Below are 14,513 nucleotides of genomic sequence, written 5' to 3'. Positions count from 1 at the left end.
TGTCTGGCGATCGATGGCGTCACTTCCGGCGCACTCGTGACGTCAGAGGCGGAAGCCACACTTGAAGAAGGGGCGGGAGGCGGTGGCTGAGGCGCTGTCATGGAGTTAGCGCAGCAAGCGCGGGAACTGGGCTGCTGGGCGGCGGAAGAGATGGAGGCGCCCGTGGCCGCCCGGGCCCCGGAGTCGACGCTGCGCAGGTGAGGACCTCTCTAGGAGTGACGACTCCCCACCCTGGAGATAGAGTCCCGGGGAGTGAGAACCACATCTTCATCTAAGACGCGCCGCCCTCCCCATCCCCCTCTGTCCGAGTGAGAATAACCCTTGAGGGCGCCCCCGCCCCCCGAGTAGCAAATCCAGGCAGAGAATCCTGAACTGTGTGAGGACGTCCTGGCGGTGACTCCAACACTCCCGCGCCCATCCTGTGAGGCCGCCCAGAGTGAGGTCCCTTGCACCAGTGAGTTAGTAATGAATGCCCCCTCCCGGTGGGGAAATTGGATCTCCAGAGTAAGGCTGTCCCTGCAGCACTTCATCACCCACCACACACCCCAGCCCAGCCAGTGAGGACCCTCTGGAGTCAGCAAAGATCACCCCACTGAAGATTGAATGTATAGGAGTGATGACCCACAGCTGATAATGAGAGAGCCCTTCCAGGCAGTATAGCCCTCACCCCCACCTCTGGAAGTGACTGGAGATAACCCTCTCCCAGGAGAAAGGGAGCACTCCACCATGGAATGAGAATACCCCTACACCCAGTGAGAAGCCCACCCTCTCAGTGACTGAGAACTCCCCAGGAGGGAATACCTTACCCCCAAAAGTATGGACCCTCCCTCCCCCAAGAGGTGAGAATTCCCTAGTAAAGACCTTACCCCCCACCACCCTGTGAATGAACATCCTCCACCCTGTGTGACGTCCCAGGCATCCCCTTACATACTTTTCCCACAGGCTGTGTCTGGGCCAGGGGGCCGATATCTGGGCCTACGTCTTGCGGCATGTGCACAGCCAGAGGTGAGCCTGGCTGCATGAGGGAAGCCGTGGCAGGGGAGGGGACCTAGGCGAGTCCTACAGTAACTCCCCTTCTTCCTACCTCTCCACTATAGGAATGTCAAGAAGATCCGGGGAAACCTGCTCTGGTAACTGGTCCTCAAAGCTGTCCCCTCCTGTCTTCCCCAGCCCCCTCAAGCCATGTCCCCACCCACAGCCTCAGCGTCCCGTCTCCCCCTGGAAGTCCCTGTCATCCCCTAACTCTGGCCTCACTTCCTCAGGTATGGCCACCAGGACAGTCCAGAGGTGAGAAGCACGTGCTGCAAGATTTTCTTTCATCCAAAAAGAGGACTTGTAGACCTGCTCTAGCCCCAGCCTTGTGCTGGGTGATGCTAGGGTCACTGTGTCACAAAACAGCCCTGATCCCTGTACTCACAGGGCTTACAGTCTAGGGGGAGAAGGTATGAGCTGTGGTTGGGGGGACATGGATATGGGGCATCAAAGCTGGTGAGGTTGGGAAAAGAGACTGGTTTGGGAGAGATACTGAGACCAATATGGGACCCAATGTGTGCATGGTGCCCAGGTGACATCTGGGGCGGGGGAGACTTCCAGGAGACCTCAGGACTCCCAGGTGTGGGGCTCAGTGGGGAGATGACGACTGGGACAGAGACGAGAAACAGGGTGGGAGGCTAGATGAGGCAATCCCAGGAGGAAGGAGGGGGACAGGATAGTACCATAGTGCTCTTCTGGTCCTAGAAGTTCAGGCACCGAAACTGCCTAGGGAAAGCCCTCTGCCACCTAACTGGGCAGGTAAGAGACTGCTGCTCCACACAGGGCAGTCAGGCCAGGCCGAGCCCCAGCCAGGCCATGCATCTGACCCTGTACCTGATTCCACCAGGCCCGTCGGAAGTTGAAGCTGGAAGCCGCTGTTGCCCACCTGCGGGCAGAGATCCTGGAGTTAGACCAGAGCCTGGAGCTGTTGGAGCGAGAGACTGAGGCTCAGGGTGACCCATGGGGCTGGACAGATGGGCAGCAGAACAAGGTTAAGGAAAGTACTGATGGCCGCCCCTGTTCCTCTCACAGACATGGCCATGGAGCAGGCCCTACAGAGCGTGCAAGACACCCAGCGTCGTGCTCTCCTCCTCCGGGCCCAAGCTGGGGCCATGCAAAGACAGCAGCGTGTGCTCCAAGGTCCCATGCAGCAGCTGCAGAATCAGCTCAAGCATTTGCAGGACATAGAGAGGTAAGCCTCAGGTGTCCAGGGAGCAGCCCTCACCAGGCTGGGTAGACACATTCTTAAAGACCCAGTGCTCTGCCCTGAACGCTTCTTGGGTTCCAGAATTCTGAGCTCCACTCCTTAAGATATAACATCCATGAGGCCAGGAAGTTTTGTCATCTCAGCCACCTGTATTTCCAGTGCCTAGAATAGTGCCAGCTATATATCTAGAACACCGGTGCGGGGGAAAAAACGGTAAACGGGACAGTCCTGCCCTCATGGACCTCACACTGTGATGCAGAGGAGACAGGTGGTAAACTAGGAGACAGACCCTGTAATCATAGGTAGAGATGAGCGCTATGAAGAAAAGGTGATATGATAGAAAGGGAGAGGGACATCCTGCCCTAGGTATGATGGTCAGAGAAGGCCTCTTTGAGGAGGTAACATTTGAGTTGGGGGAGGAATTTCCATGGAGAGGAACAGCAGAAGCAGAGACCTGAGCTTGGCATGTGGGAAGAACAGCCAAGAGGCCAGTTCAGCTTAAGTTTCGTAGGCAAGAGGGAGAGCGTGAGGTGGTAGGTTGGAGAGGTGGACAGAGCGCCATGGAGGCATTGGAATTTTATTCTCAGGCTGGATTCATGGCCTGGCTCAGCCACTTACAGCTGTGTGACTTTGGGCAAAGTATTTAACTTCTTTGTGCCTCAGTTTCTAAGTACTATAGAATGGGGATGATATTAATACCTACTCTATAGGGTAGGTATGATAATTGAGTGAGTCAAATCACGCGGAGTGCTTAGAAGAGTTCTAATACCCATTGTTGCTTTTCTGAGTGTAATGGGGCCACATCACATTGTTTTCAAGGGTTTTGAGCAAAACAATGACATGATCTGTATGAGGTTTTAATAGGATCATTGACTACTGGGTAGAGAGCAGACTGCAGTGGGCAAGAGCAGGGAGACCGATGAGGAGGTTAATGCAGTCATCTAGCCAGGAGATGACAGTGGTCTAATTTGGGGTTGGCCTCTGAGATCAAGGCTAGCTTTGCTGGCAGCGAGAGGGGACACAGACATCTGTGCTGCCAGCTCCCTCCTCCCAGGAACCTCAGCCCCAACTGCACTCCTCTCTCCAGGAAGGCCAAAGTGGATATAAACTTTGGACCCTTGACATCAGCAGCCCTGAGCCTGGAGCCTGTGGTCCTGGTAAGAGTCCTGGGCCATGGGGGAAAAGGTGGGAAGCCTGGGATTCGGTGGACCTTTGGGCCCTCCTCATGCTACACTCCCTTCTTCACAGGGTGATGTCCGAACAGCCTGCAGCCTCCGGACCCAGTTCCTGCAGAAGCTCCTGATGCCTCAGGCCAAGGGAGGCAGCATTCCGTGAGTATCCCTCAACCCCCGAGACCCTGCAAAGAACCTGGGCTTTGGGGGTAGTCACTTGTTACAGACATTGGGCCTCCGAGCTCTGTTAGCCCAGGCCCTGCCCTGATAGGGCTCCCAGGCTGGGAAAAGAGGGAAACAGACGATCATAGACAGTGACAACCCAGGTAGTTGGGGCTGTCAGAGGGTGGGGAGGCCTGAGAGGCGCAGGGAACCCGAATGAAATGCCTTACCCAGCTAAGGAGACAGGACGGGTTCTCTGGTGAGGAGGGTAAAAGGTTGAGAGGGTGTTCCAGGTAAACAGCACACGTGAAGGGGCCCAAGACCAGCGAGTTGATATTAAGTGGGGAACTCAAGTCTGACAGGTGTAGAGAAAGAGCCTGGTTTCCAGTCCTTAAAATGGGGACAATGACAACCCCTACCCTATAGGGTGGTGGTGATCATTAGAGGGTGAGTTGATGTGTTCTGTAACATTCTCTGTCCCCTTCCCCAACTCCACAGAACCCCTCGAGATGATCTCTTTGGAACTTCCTACCAGCAGTGGCTTAGCTCAGTGGAGGTGAGGGGGCTCTCAAAAAGGACACACCCTCTGCCCCATGTAAACCTCAGGGTGCCAGGACCTAACTCGTGATCCTTCCCCTTCTCCATGGGTCCCAGCTCGTAGCCCTCCTCCATCCTGCCCTGACCTCACTCCTCTCCTCACCAGACACTGCTGACAAACCACCCTCCGGGCCACATCCTGGCTGCCTTGGAGCATCTGGCTGCAGAGCGGGAGGCAGAGATCCAGTCCCTGTGCACCGTGGATGAGCTCCAAGATACAGAGATAGCCAGGTGTGGCGTGGATGCTCCCACAGTCAGAGCAGGGCAGTGGGCTGAGTAAATTGGGACAGGTCAGGACCAGGCAGGGTGACCTGCTGATGGGGGTGGAACTGAAACCCAGTAACCAATCTGGCAGGTGGGCTGACATTGGTTACCCCCAAGGGCCCAGGCAAGGGGACAGGTCTCCTCTCTCTGCAGCTCGGCCCCTACTCTCGGCTCCCAGGCCCCAGACCAGCCCAACTCTAGCCAGGCCCTGCCGTCCATGGTGCATCTCATCCAGGTGACCCCCAGGACTCCATCCCCTTCCCAACCCACTCGATCCCCTCCCCCAGCCCCCAACCCCAGGGACCATGCCCACCCTGACTCTGTGCCTCGCTCCAGGAGGGCTGGCAGTCTGTGGCTGCGCTGGTCACCCAGCGGGGCCCCCTCCTGGAGGACCATCAAATCCTGACCCGGCACCTCCAAGGCCTGATGGAGCAGATGGAGAGAAGTACTGTGGGATCCAGCGAGAGGTGAGGGGTCTCCATGGGCAGAGGCCTCTAGGCCATCTCTCTCCCAGAGGTTTCAGGTTATTGGACTTTTTCTGCACCTGTGGCTCCTGTTTCTGCATCCCTGCTTGCTCTTCTGGTTTGTCTCCCTGTGCTATGGCTCCTTGTGCATCCTTGCAGATCTGATCTCCCTCCTCTGTGGTGAGTCTTAGTCACCTTCCTTCTCCTTTGCTCTTTTCTACTCGTGCCCCAGGCAGGCATTGGTGCTGGGGCTCCGGAGCTCTGCCCTGTGGGCAGAACTCAAGGCCCTGCGTGCCATGAGCCAGGAGCTGGAGGAGGCTGCTGGGCAGAGGCAGCTTCTGCTCCAGGAGCTACAGGCCAAACAGCAGAGGATCTTGCACTGGCGCCAACTGGTGGTGAGAGGCGGGACTCCGGGAGAAGTGGCAGGGCCTGGTGGAGGGCTGGAGTGAGGCTGGGACCCTTAAGATCCAGAACTGGGCCTCCTGGTGAGGGGAGGGGGCCAGGGTGAGACTCCCAAGAGGAATCAGGACCTGTGCAAAGGGGTGAGCAAGGGCAGAGGCTGGAAGGTGACAAGGAAAAGCAGCCCATCTCCGTGACCTCTCTGTTGCCTAGGAGGAGACACAGGAACAGGTCCGCCTGCTCATCAAGGGCAACTCAGCCAGCAAGACGAGCCTGTGCCGGAGCCCTGGGGAGGTGAGATGGGAGTTGGGGCAAATTCTGGGTAGGGCTGGGTTTCCTAGGGAGGGGGCTAAGCGGCCTCACATTGCCCTTCCCATCCCTTTCCTTCCCCACAGGTGCTAGCTTTGGTTCGGCAAAAAGTGGTCCCCACATCTGAGATGGTGGCACCACAGAGCCAGGAGCTGCTTCGGTGTCTAGAGGAGGGAGCCCAGCATCTGCCCCATCTTCTGCTGGGCACCCTGCTGCGGCACAGCCCTGGAGGGTGAGACTGGGCCATCACCATGTCCCCTGTCATGGATGACTGTTGCTCCTTGGGCCCACTCCACAAAATCAATTCCAGTCCTCCCAGTGTTCCCGAGCTGCCAGACCTCACCTTCAGGTCCTCAGCCCCATGCTGGAATCCTAGTCCTCAGACCCACCTCCAAGTTCCTGGGCCTCCTGAGTCCAGCTCCCAGCCCCCAGAGCCTCTGGAACCCAAGCCTCCCTCTCAGTGCCCCACCCAACCTGGATTTTCCCCCACAGGTTGCAGCCCCTCCCTACGGTCCTGCCATCCATCCACCAGCTGCATCCTGCATCCCCAAGAGGCTCCAGCCTCATAGTATTGAGCCACACATTGGGGCTGCCCGCAGGGAAGGTGAGTGCGTGTCCCTTAGGACCCGTCTTCCCACCTCTACCCCCACCCCAGGTGACTGTCCTTCCCCCTTCCTCCAGGCTCCGGAGCTGCTCCTTCCGAAGGCTGCCTCTCTTCGCCAGGACCTTCTGTTCCTCCAGGACCAGCGAAGTCTCCGATGCTGGTATCTGCTCCACATGAAGACCAGCCTGCCGCCAGGACCATCCACCCGGGGTAGGCCTGCCCTGCTTCCTTATCCAGCATCCCAGCCCCTTCCCAGGACCGTCAGCGTCCAGGAGAAATCACAAACACCCACTGCTTATACAGTGTGCTGAGTGCTTTGAGCATGCTCACTAGTTTCATCTGCACAGCAGCCCAGGGGTTCTCTCCGTTTTACAGAGGAGAGAACTGAGAAGCAGAAGGCTTGGTAGCTGCCCAGACAGCCAAGCTGGGATTTGAGTCCAGGCCATCTAACATGGGTCTGTGCTCCTAACCATGAGGCAGCACTGCTCATTGAATTGCCAAATACTCATCCATCACCAAACAGTAGTATACTTGAGTAGTTAGAAAGTGGGCTGTGTAGTTAAACTACCTGGATTCTCTTCTCAGCGCCACCTCTTCCTTGCTGCGTGATCTCCCTGTGCCTCAGCTTCCTCCTCAGTGGAATAAGCATAATCATAATACCTTACAGAGTTGTTGGAAAGATTCAGTCAGGTGACCCAAACAGGGTATTGAGCCGTGCCTGGCTGCAGTAAGCACTCTGTCTCTGGTGTGATTCTAGTCACTGTTATCTGCACATGCACAGTGTCTTCCAGTCCTTACCATAAGGGAAGGGAGCATAAGACCCCAGTTTACAGAGAGGAAGCTGAAACTCAGAAAAGTCATTTATTCCTGGATTCACTCAGCAAGCACTCGCTGGGTATGTGCCATGTGCTGGCGCTGAGAGCTCAATGGGGAAAGAGGTGAGAGCTGTCCAGGAGGAAAGATGGTGTCTCCAGTGGGCCCTGGGAGACAGGTGAGGTTTTGCTCAGGAGTAGTAAGCAGAGGTCACATGATGCACCCCTCAAGTACTAGGCTGAGAGCCTGGGCTCTGTCTTGGGGCTCTGGGGAGCCTTGCAGGGTTCCAAGCAGGAGAGGGAAAGGATCAGGTTTAGGCTGTGAGATCACTCTGGCTGCCATGTGAAGGACGGACCGGTAAGAGACTGAGGTTTGGACCCAAGGAGGAAGGCTGGGGGACAAGTAAGGAAGCAGGGAGGACACTGAGGGTTGGGCCATGGAGATCGAGGGACCATCAGGGGGAAGGAGGAAGGCATTCAGAATGACGCCTCAGGTATGGTGGGCTTGCACATGGTAAGAGGACCTGGGAGGAGAGAGAGGATTAGGAGAGATGCTCAGGTGAAGGCTAGATGATTGGAGACTTGGTGACCCAATGGCTGCAAGGCACCAGGGAGCCAGAGGATTCATTGCTGCCCCCCGGGTTTCTAACCTGCAGAGCTGCTGCAGATCTGGGCATCCCAGGAAAAGGAGCAGAAAGAGAACCTGGGGCAGGCTCTGAAGCGCCTGGAGAACCTGCTGAAACAAGCACTGAAGCGAATCCCCGAGCTGCAGGGAGTTGTGGGGGACTGGTGAGAGGGGGGCACGATGAGGTGGGGGCTGACTGGTGGAACAGGCAGAACTTAGACCGGGCGGGGGTGGGGGTGGGGGGCTGATGACAAGCAGAGCATGGTGCTGAGCGGAGGCCAGTGAAGGTCTGGAGGTCAGGCCTTCCCTCTCATGCCATCCCCTTCTCCAGGTGGGAGCAGCCAGGACAAGCCGCCCTCTCCGGGGAGCTCTGCCAAGGCCTGTCCCTGCCCCAGTGGCAGCTGCGCTGGATCCAGGCCCAAGGCGCCCTGCAGCAGCTGTGCAGATGAAGACGTGGCTCAAAGAGAAGCCCAGAGCTTCGCATTCGTTCACCCCAACACTTCACTTCCCTTAATAAGACTTTCGGAAGAAAGCATTGCCTGGATGCGCCAGCCCATTGTCTCTACCCACACCTGCCGTCCCCCTTCACAGGCTCTTCTGTTTTTCCTCTCAGTTGCCTTGCCACTGTCCTATCATCCCACTAAAGCCAAGAGAATGGGGTACTGTGTGCCCCACCCTACCTGAAACTCTCCTCGTCACTTCTACCCTCAACAAAAAGTAATCAAGCACCTGCTCTAAATACTGAGGATCCAGCACTAAAAAAATGGACAGAAGTCCCAGCCTTCAGGGAGTTGTCATTCTAGGACAGGAGAACAGACCACTGACAAAATAAGTAAGCAAAATATTTAGTATGTGGAAGAACTGCTGTGGAGAAAAAGCGGTTGTAGTGGTGTGATTTTTAAATAGAGGGCTACACAGCAAAGGTGACACTCTGTAAAGGTAGAGAGAGAAGGAAGTACATGGGTATCTGAGGAAGGCTTGCAGAGGGGAAGACTACAGCACATGCAAAGGCCCTGCGTTCAGATGTGTTGGTGTGAGGGCTGAGGAGGCAGTGCATCTGCTGGAAGAGGGGAGGGTTTAAGAGATGACATTGCCTTCTAGTTTTATACAATTTCTTTTGTAAATGTAAATTTTAAATCTCTGAGCCATTTGGAATTTATCTAAATGGATTCAATTTTATCTTATTTTAAATATATCTCACTATCATTTATTAAAATTCTCATTCAGAGCAGTGATTGCCTCTGAAGGAGGGCTGGGTGGCAGGGGTCAACCAAGGAGGAGACAAACTTTCTCGAGCTGGGAATATGTTGTACATTGAAGGTGGTGGGGTTAAACAGGTGTATAGATTTTTCAGAACTAATCTAGCTGTACTGATTAGATTGTAGCATTTCGCTGTGAATTATCTTCAACTTATAAAGTAAAACTTTACATCCCTAAACTTTATAAAGTAGTTTTAGGTGACTTGAGATGCCACCTTTTCATACACTAAGTTTCCACGGTTAATTTGGCTGCATCTGTGTTCTCTCCAAGTGCACTGTCTGTCTGACGCTTGTGTGCCATCCCCACAGTGTTTTAATTATAAAGGCTGTGTAATACGTCTTAGTACCTGAAATGGCTGATTGCCGTCTTGCTCTTATTTTTCAATGTGTCCCTGTCTCTTGCTAGGTTTTTCTCCCAAATGAAGTGAACTTTATACCCAATTTGCCTGGTTCCAGAAGAAATACAAACATAGATGGGGGTTTTATTGGGGTTGCAGTTAGTTTACAAATTAGGGATATTTGACATCTTTGAGATTTTAAACCTGATTTTCCACCTCCCTTCCCATAACTCCTCTCTTGGCCTCCAGAGCACCCTCACTCTCCCAGTTCTCCTCCTATCCCTGGCTACTCTTTCCCAGTCTTTACACATTTGCCTTCCTATGTACCACCTTAGTGTCCCCCCTCCTTTTCATCTCAGCTCCGAGCCACCCCCCTGCTGAACAAGAGGGTCCTTACCCCCATCCTTGCTCAATATTTCTCCATAGCACATCTTCTAACATACTGTTTTACTTTATCTTTTATTGTCCTCAAACAAAATGTGAGCTCCATGTAGGTGAATTCCTCTATAAACTAGAAGTTGGACAAACTTTCCAAAATATGATTTGAAATCCAGATGCAGTAAGGGGAAGTACTGACAAAAAAAATAAAAGAAACTTTTACTTGGTTTAAAAAAAAAAGCAGGGCTTCCCTGGTGGCACAGGGGTTGAGAGTCCGCCTACCGATGCAGGGGACCCGGGTTCGTGCCCCGGTCCAGGAAGATCCCACATGCCACGGAGCAGCTGGGCCCGTAAGCCATGGCCGCTGAGCCTGCGCGTCCGGAGCCTGTGCTCCACAACGGGAGAGGCCACAACAGTGAGAGGCCCGTGTACCGCAAAAAAAAAAAAAAAAAACTAAGAAGAAATGACAAATTGGGGGGAAATGTTCGCAGTTTATAACATAAAAGTGTGTGTGTGTGTGTGTGTGTAGTGTCAAAGTGGAAAAGAAAAATTCCAAGTCCATGGAAAAATGGGTAAAATATATGAATGGACAGTTCTCAGAAAATATGCTCAAACTCTCTAAGAGAAAAGCAAATTAAAACCCCACTTTGATACATTTCTCACCTACCAGACTGGGAAAAAGGAAACCTGTAATTTTGGCAGCTCCCTCTGTTGGTAAGGCTATGGGAAACAGCACTCTGATACATCAGTGGATGTGCAATATGGAATATCTGTGGGATCATCTCCAGAAAAACTCTGTAAGCATTTATTGGACTTCCCTGGTGGTGCAGTGGTTAAGAATCCGCCTGCCAATGTGGGGGACATGGGTTCGAGCCCTGGTCCAGGAAGATTCCATATGCCGCGGAGCAACTAAGCCCGTGTGCCACAACTACTGAGCCTGCACTCTAGAGCCTGTGAGACACAGCTACTGAGCCCGCGTGCTGCAACTACTGAAGCCCGCGCGCTTAGAGCCCGTTCTCTGCAACAGGAGAAGCCACCGCGATAAGAAGCCCGCACACCACAACGAAGAGTAGTCCCCGCTCGCTGCAACTAGAGAAAGCCCGCGCGCAGCCACGAAGACCCAACGCAGCCAAAATAAATAAATAAAATTAATAAAACCCCAAAAATAATAATAATATTTTTTTTAATTAAAAGAAAACGATATAAGCATTTACTCTTTGCCCAGACAATGCTACTTATAGGAATCTATCCCAAAGACATTCTGGGTGAAATAAAAGTTGTGCGACCTTGTACAAAACAACTAGATCATATTCTTCAGAAAGTCAGTGGGGGTACAGTGGGGATTGTTTTAGATTAAAAGAGACATGACAACCAAATGCAATGCAAAATCTTGATTGAATCAGGGTGGGGTGTTTTAAGTTTTTTTAAGCATTTGCGTTTGAAAGTACATTTTGGGGTTATTTTTTGGTTTGGAGTGTTGTTTTTTGTGGGGTTTGGGGTTGTTTTTTAATATTTATTTGGCTGCACCAGGTCTTAGTTGTGGCATGTGGGATCTAGTTCCCTGACCAGGGATTAAACCTGGGTTCCCCCGCATTGGGAGTGAGAGTCAGCCACTGGATCACCTGGGAAGTCCCGAAAGTACATTAAAAAATTTTTTTAAATTTATTTTTGGGTGCGTTGGGTCTTCATTGCTGCAGGCGGGCTTTCTCTGGTTGCGGCGAGCAGGGGCTACTCTTCATTGCAGTGGCTTCTCTTGTTGCGGAGCACGGGCTCTAGGCGTGTGGGCTTCAGTAGTTGTGGCTTGGGGGCTCCAGAGTGCAGGCTCAGTAGTTGTGGCGCACGGGCTTAGTTGCTCCGCGGCTTGTGGGATCTTCCCAAACCAGGGCTCAAACCCGTGTCCCCTGCATTGGCAGGCGGATTCTTAACGACTGCGCCACCAGGGAAGTCCCGCGAAAGTACATTTTTGAGTCAACTGGGGAAATTTGAATATGAGAAATGAGAGATTGGTATATTGGATAATACTGTATCTTTATAAAATCTCTTTGGTGTGATAATGGTATCGTGCTTAAGTGGGAGAATGTTCTTAGAGAATGTGTGTTGAAGTATTAAGGATGATGTCTGCAACCTACTTTCAAATAGTCTTATTGTTCATAATAATACTGATTTTTTTTATTTTGGTAAAATACAGTTTAAAATTTTGAGACCCAACATCATATATTTTGAAATTATATATTAGACTAAAGCAAATATGTAGCTATGCTAATGTTACTGGGGACTAAATTTTTAATGCAAATGAAAAGAGATACACGAGACTTCCCTGGTGGTCCAGTGGCTAGGACTCTGGACTCCTAGTACAGGGGGCCTAGGTTCGCTCCCTGGTCAGGGAACTAGATCCCACATGCGGCAGCTGGGAGTTCGCATGCCACAACTAATCCCTCATGCTGCAGCTAAAAGATCCCACATGCCACAGCTGAGGATCCCGCACGTGGCGGTGAAGACCCCACCTGCCGCAACTAAGACCCGGCACAGCCAAATAAATAAATAAATATTTTTTAAAAAAAGAAGAAAAGAGATACAAATACAAAATCAAAGAAGTAATACCCTGTAATCTTTCATTTGAATTGGAAATATTAGAATGAACTCATGGGGTTTTCTCTTTCTAAACCATATATATAATACGTATAATAAATATATATAAATATGTATTATATATATATATATTTCCCTAGCTAAGTCCACGGAAAAGCTCTACATATGACAACGCAGTAACAATGAGCAACCTAGTGCCCAGGCTGTGGCCTCTAAATACCATTTCTGACTCAAAGGAACCAGGGATCCTTGGGGAAATAGCTGATTCTAGGTCTGGGGCAGGAAATGCGCAAAATGAGTATGAAGCATTTTGTACCAGAGAGCAAGGTCGTCCTCCAAAACTACTGGGATTGAGTCAAAAGGACTCAGGAGTCTGTATGAAGGCGTTGCCACTGGCTAAAGATGGGACATTTTGAGCAGCAATTAGAATGGCTTCAATGGGGACTTCCCTGGTGGTCCAGTGGTAAAGAATCCGCCTTGCAATGCAGGGGACGCGGGTTTGAACAAAGATCCCACACGCCGCAGGGCAACTAAGCCCGCGTGTCACAACTATAGAGCCCACGCGCCTCAACTAGAGCCCGTGTGCCACAAACTACAGAGCCCACGCGCTCTGGAACCCATGCGCCCCAACTACAGAGCCCACGTGCCCTGGAGCCCGTGTGCCCCAACTAGAGAGAGAAAACCCGCATGCCACAACTAGAGAGAAGCCCGCACACCACAAGGAAGAGCCCGCGCGCCGCAACAAAAGATCCTGCATGCCTCAGTGAAGATCCCACATGCCACAACTAAGACCCGATGCAGCCAAAAAAAAAAATTAAATATAAATAAATAAATAAATAAATATTTAATAAAAAGAATGACTGCAATGACTTGAAGCACATAAATATGTTTGAAAATGTCAGTTCATATTGATATTCACACACACATTCCTCACTGGTCACCTTTGAAGGGTGTTAGTAACCAACTCATTTCTTTCCCCCCCCCCAATATAAAATAGAGAAAGAATCAAGCATTTTCTGTCTTCTTTCCTGTATGTGAAAAAGTAACCCAATTCCTGATAAGGAGGACGTTTATAGAAGTCACTAATAATTTCAGAGAGAATGATAAAATTCGAAAACCACTATCTTCCATATGTTAATAAGTAATAGATACAGGTAATGATGATCAAGTGCTGCTAAAACTATTAATGGAAAGATTGATTGAGCTTTTTAAAATGGATGGAACAGGATGACACTGCTGGTCAATCTTGGCATCACCAAAGGAGTACAACCAGATACCATGTGCTCCTGATGAGATACAGCAGGATTACCTCTTAAGTATTCTTTTACCAAATTAAACCTAAATCTAATCAAGCTTCTGTTACTGCAATAAATAAGCAAGGGAGAGGAGGCAGCGAGGAACAAGTGAAACAACATAATTAGTTAAATCCAAAATGTGAGACGTCCTATAGGACAATTGATCAGTTTCTGCAGCAAATAGAAGACAAAAAAAAGAGAGGGTGGGGGGAGAAAGAGAAAGAAAAGGGGGAGGAAGAAAAAGGCAGGAGATGGGAAATTTTCAGGTTAAAAAAAAGACTTTAATAGGATTTTAAAAGCTGGAACAATTTGAGCAACAAAATAACTAAAGTGTAATTGTATAATAACCGAAAGTATAGAATATCCATGAGTCCATATTGATACAAGTGATTTAATAACGAAATAAAGGGGGTACAATAGACATCCCTTGTGCAAAAGAATTCCAAATAATTTATGTAGATATCTCACTCTCACGGAGGTGGAACTTAACTACTCCACCCCTTAAGTATGGGCTGTGCATAGTAAATTCCTTCCAAAGAGCATAAAAAGAGAGTTTTTAATTTATTTTTTATAAATTTATTTATTTGTTTGTTTGTTTATTTTTGGCTGGGTTGGGTCTTCGTTGCTGTGCGCGGGCTTTTCTCTAGTTGCGGCGAGCGGGGGCTACTCTTTATTGCAGTGCGTGGGCTTCTCATTTGCGGTGGCTTCTCTTGTTGAGGAGCACGGGCTCTAAGCACGCGGGCTCAGTAGTTGTGGCTCGCGGTTTCTAGAGCGCAGGCTCAGTAGTTGTGGCGCACGGGCTTAGATGTTCCGCGGCATGTGGGATCTTCCTGGACCAGGGCTCAAACCCGTGTACCCTGCACTGGCAGGCGGATTCTTTTTTTTTTTTTTTTAACATCTTTATTGAAGTATAATTGGTTTACAATGTTGTGTTAGTTTCTGCTGTATAACAAAGTGAATCAGCTATATGCATATATATATATCCCCATATTCCCTCCCTCTTGCAT

At 50.9% G+C, this 14,513-nt stretch overlaps 1 protein-coding gene across 3 annotated transcripts; it reads left to right on the top strand.

Moving 5' to 3' along the window:
• Positions 1–68: 68 nt before the first annotated feature.
• HAUS5 (HAUS augmin like complex subunit 5) lies at positions 69–9,259 on the top strand. Of its 3 annotated transcripts, none has more exons than XM_060288768.1 (19): positions 69–197; positions 943–1,005; positions 1,098–1,130; positions 1,263–1,287; positions 1,880–1,985; positions 2,065–2,224; positions 3,327–3,396; positions 3,488–3,570; positions 4,072–4,129; positions 4,277–4,401; positions 4,588–4,669; positions 4,771–4,901; positions 5,131–5,293; positions 5,511–5,591; positions 5,693–5,838; positions 6,099–6,210; positions 6,288–6,420; positions 7,679–7,811; positions 7,979–9,259. In XM_060288768.1, exons 1-19 carry the CDS (start codon positions 100–102, stop codon positions 8,094–8,096), a joined length of 1,920 nt encoding a protein of 639 aa, XP_060144751.1. In that variant the 5' UTR covers positions 69–99; the 3' UTR covers positions 8,097–9,259. The 3 variants fall into 3 exon arrangements, with proteins under 3 accessions (XP_060144751.1, XP_060144753.1, XP_060144752.1); XM_060288770.1 differs by having other exon boundaries at positions 170–197; positions 1,263–1,442; XM_060288769.2 differs by lacking the exon at positions 69–197 and adding an exon at positions 746–839.
• Positions 9,260–14,513: the final 5,254 nt, after the last annotated feature.

Source organism: Globicephala melas, chromosome 19, assembly GCF_963455315.2.
Source record: "Globicephala melas chromosome 19, mGloMel1.2, whole genome shotgun sequence".
In the NCBI taxonomy this organism is placed as follows: Eukaryota; Metazoa; Chordata; class Mammalia; order Artiodactyla; family Delphinidae; genus Globicephala; species Globicephala melas.
The sequence above is the reverse complement of the archived record's forward strand: the minus strand, read 5'-3'. Positions and strand labels throughout refer to the sequence as shown.